This window comes from Phalaenopsis equestris, unplaced genomic scaffold, assembly GCF_001263595.1.
Source record: "Phalaenopsis equestris unplaced genomic scaffold, ASM126359v1 Scaffold199997, whole genome shotgun sequence".
Lineage (NCBI taxonomy): Eukaryota > Viridiplantae > Streptophyta > Magnoliopsida > Asparagales > Orchidaceae > Phalaenopsis > Phalaenopsis equestris.
Window position 1 is genome coordinate 1894 of NW_018219841.1, and position 4617 is coordinate 6510.

General features: G+C 35.8%; 1 protein-coding gene and 1 non-coding gene across 2 annotated transcripts in view; both read right to left on the bottom strand.

Moving 5' to 3' along the window:
* Window positions 1–4617, bottom strand: part of LOC110035801 (thylakoid lumenal 17.4 kDa protein, chloroplastic) — a gene marked incomplete in the record, with an annotated part of 9725 nt that overhangs the window by 1208 nt on the left and 3900 nt on the right. The window contains 1 exon segment of the mRNA XM_020740091.1: window positions 1760–2010. Within this exon segment, the coding sequence (XP_020595750.1) occupies window positions 1787–2010 (224 nt within the window).
* Window positions 14–85, bottom strand: TRNAP-UGG. The gene has a single exon. It is a non-coding gene; the product is annotated as a tRNA-Pro (tRNA).

Below are 4617 nucleotides of genomic sequence, written 5' to 3' on the forward strand. Positions count from 1 at the left end.
AATTTCAAAAAATGGGGCGTTGCGAGAATCGAACTCGCGACCTCTTGCACCCAAAGCAAGAATCATACCACTAGACCAAACGCCCTTTGTGGTGTTAAAGACTATAATAGTACTAATGTTGTAATGGCATTTACATATGTAGTGCCTTAACTTTAGTATATATATGTATACATATTCGTCTTATTTATGGTATCTAACTTTTTAAAAGTCAAAATAATGATATTTTTTATGTGATATAAAAATTTTGAATGGTATAAATATAAAAAAAAAAAATTTGAGATGTTCAATATGTAAATACATGGAATTGAGTGGATGAATGTAAAATAAATAGAAAAAATATATATAAACTTCATTGACAATTTTTTATTTATGTAAACCTATATTGAGCTAAACTACTCAATTACAAATTACAGCTCCATTATACTCCCCAAAGTATTTATCATAGTGCTCAAATAAACGACTTTTGAATTACAATATAAAGATCTTTTTAAGTGTTCTTTTATGCGCGTATTTTCTGTCCGGACACCTGACGTACCTCTACGTGCGGTGCAGATTATTTCTGGGTTATTTCAAAATTATTGAAAATAATCCAGAAACAACCTGAAAATAACTCAAGAATACCCTGTGCCGCACGTAGAGCTACGTCAGGAGTCCGCACAGAAAAAATTTTTTTTCTTTTACATATACACTAGATTATACTTCTATACATATACACCACTTAATTCTTGTGTATTTACATATCTAACACCTAAAAATTATAAGTTTTAGGTATGTATGCCACCTTACCGATGCATAAAAAGGAGCATTTCACATTTTTTTTAAAACCTAACGTAGTGATGGTTTTTTTTTATATGATATGAAAGATTTTGGCAGTAAAATGCAAAAAAATAAAATCTAAATTATAGATATGTAAATACAAAAGAATTGGGTGTCATATATGTAAATGTGAATTATATCTCCACAGTGCTTAACAATTAATTTACAGTATGTAAATTGGAGAAAAACTCCATAAAATGTAAATGCAACTATCAGGAAGACACAATGAAAAGCTGACTGACATTTGCAAATTGCAACCTGCTTTAAAAAGTTTTCCGCAAATAAAACATTCCTCGAAGCTTAACATCTTCGACGACTTGCTACATCATCAGGTCGAGTGTTATATCGACAAAGTGGTGATTAAGAGTCATTATGAAGGACTATTTTCGAACGCCTTAAGAAATGAAACATATAATTCATCTGCTCATTCATGCATGCATATTTAACTACTAGTACTGTTATTCTCATGGCAAACATCAGCACAACCACGATGAATTGTAAAGTAGGGGTATTTACATACATAACACCCAATTTCAATGTATTTACACACCTAAACTTATCAATATCACCCAGACATTTCATATCACAAAAAATATCACCATTTTAACTTATCAAAAGTGAAATACACATTTTCATGCTCAACTAAGGTGGCATGTATAAAGAAATTAAAGCTTAAATGGTAGATATGTAAATACATGGGAAATGAGTGGTATGTATGTAAATCATCATTTGCAATATTAGGAAATTCTTTGGTATTCATGTAAATTTTCCAAAAATGAAATTATTTATGATACCAATAGTAGCATTCAAACAAGTCTAATTCCAGTTTGGGAGAATTTATGATATTTAACAGAATGCAAGCATCTAAAATACAGATTAAAAGAGAATGTAATTTAATTAAGCGTAAGAAAAAAAAAGATTTTTAAGAAAAATTTTCAATTACCTGCATGTGTGAAAAGATTATGGGTGCTTAGCGGCATCCTAACTCTGCTCTTCCCTCCTCACTGATGGTGGAGTTTGTGCAGAGTTTCTGCAGATCAATGTAGCCTATTATAGTATCTTCAAACACTGCATCTTGAAGTTCAGCGTTGTCGAAGGTGGAGCCTGACAAAACTGTGTTCTTAAAAACTGCTCCCTGTAAATTGGCTTTTTCAAAATTGACCCGGTCGATTACAGCATTTGAGAAATCCACGCCTGCAACATTATAACATGTTTAGTTCGGAAGATTTGCAGACAAAGCACTCAATTCTTATGTATTTACATTGTTGAATCCGAAAATGTTCGGGAAGCAATCCTAAGAAATGGACCGTTCTATTAGAAAGTGATTAAGGTAGAGACCGACAAAAAGTGTTCCTCATTCATAATATGAATTCTAATTTATAGACCTAGGTCCTAATATTACAAAAGTATATATTAGTCTATTCATTATTAACTTTTAAAGGGACTTTTTTTTTGTAATTACAGAATTATTTACAATATAATAAAGCAGGAGACGATTCAATTGATGACGGTTGTCAATCGTTTGTCAAGCCTTGGTTCGGTCGATATGTAGTCTGAAGAGTACTTCTCATCGATCGTCCTTAGGGCTGTAAATGAGCCGAGCTTGAGCGAGCTCAAACTTGGCTCGTGTTCGGCTCGTTCGAAATAGCTCGTATTCGAAATCGGCTCGTGTTCGAAGTTGGCTCGTGAACACTGTGTTCGTGTTCGGCTCGATTTAAATATTCGTGTTTGTGTTCGGCTCGAAATAGGCTTGGTAGAATATAATATGTCGCGAAATCGCACTAAAAATAAAATATGTAAAGTAGTTGAATGGACTAAACATATACAAAAGAAGATACTAACCACATTACCACACGAGATGTTATAATTTAAATAATTAGTTTGGGGGATCACCAACTAAAGATCCAAATTTACATCTTATATATGTAATATATTATTATATAAATAGTTATATAATTTTTTATTTCGAGTTAAAACAAGCCGAATACGAGCGAACAAAGAACTGTTCTTGTTCGGCTCGTTTATAAGTCGAGCTTTAAAAACTTGTTCGTGTTCGGCTCGTTTACTTAACGAACAAGCCGAACTCGAGCTACTTAATGAGCTGAATACAAGCTGTTCGCGAACAACGAGCTTTTTTGACAGCCCTAATCATCCTGAAGGTTGATTACCGCCGTACAAGATTTTCTCTTGGCGTCTTCTGCCGATCGTTCGAATAAGGTGTCTCATTCGCAATACTCATCTGAAAACTTTCGTCAAAATCTACACTCGATCGCCCGCATCCTCTTTCTAAGCCGCCCATCTACTTTGAGATTCATGCTGACACAAAAATATGTGTACATATTTAGTTCTCTGATTTTTTTTGCTCCTTGAAAGTTATTCAGTACAAGAGGATAAGAGAATTTTTAAAGACGTATGAAATAATTAAATAATATTATTGCGCAATAATGGACTTCACTTGATTTCCGTGTCAGGGCCATTATAAATAGGCTTTGAGACATATAATAATGATCGTAAGCTCTCGTTGTCCCCCCTGCTTCAGCTGCCATAGGGATCGAGCACTCTCTTAAGCCTCAAGGCACTAGCAAACTACGATAGGAAAAGTCTCCTGAACTCCGTAAAATAGGTTATTACCCCCGCGACAATCCGTCGAACCACCTTAATGCGGTCGATCTCAGCGTCGTGAAGAATAGCTTACACTTGAGGGCGTCAAAAATTTTCAATGCATATGGACGATTGAAACAACGTGAGGTGGTCGTTGAGATTCGACTGTCCTTTATATGTCTCTAAGACCATCATCTTGAACTTCTCAAGGGATTCAACTCTGGAGACCTGCAGAAAGAAAGTGTTCTCTGACTGCCTTTGTACCTAGGTCCGCACCGGTCAGTTCCTCTCCTCCACAGGGGCAGATTTGACTTGTCTTGGTATCAACTGTCGTCGAGCTTTTCCTGCAGGTGGATCCCCCACTTTCTATTGTAGGCTGGCAATTCCCCTTGAGGGGGTTGAGTTTTCCTTATCATGGTGGCTCTTCTCCTAGAACTGGGGTTGCTGCTAGGGCAGCAATCGCTCTAAAGACTTCCGCAAACTGTTTTGACATCTGGTTAATGATTTGAGTTCTCAAATCTTGCGGGACTTGTTGAATAAATTCTTCCATTAAATCTTGGGTGCATGGCGCTTCTCCTTCATTCCTCTGACTAGACTCTCTCTATTGTTGATGTTGGGCTCCTTCTCTTATTGGCGACATGTTTTCGCGCTCATCGCACCTTAAAAAATGTTGAATCCAAAAATATTTGGGAAACACACCCAAGGAATAAGTGATTAAGAGAGAGAGAGAACAGTAGTAAACTGAAAAAGGTGTCACTTATTCATAATATGAAACACAATTTATACGACTATGTCTCATTATTACAAAAGTACATACTAGCCCCCTCATTATTAACTTTTCAGGGGGATTTTCGGTAACTACAGAGTTATTTGCATACAATAAAATTTGAGGCCGATTCGATCGAAGAAGATTGTTGATCGCCAGTGAAGCCTTGGTTTGGTCAATATATAGTCCGAAAAAGAGCTTCTCGTCGATCGTCTTGAAGGTTGATTACCGCCTTACCGGATTTTCTTTTGGAGTCTTTTGTCGATCAATTGGATAAGATGCCTCATTCGCCAATACTTATATGGAAACGATCGTCAAAGGCTACGCTTGATCGTCTGCATCTTCTTCTGAAGCCACCCATCTGCTTTGAGATTCATGCTAACACGTAAATAGGTGAACACATATCTAACATCTATACTTCAATTTTTACATAT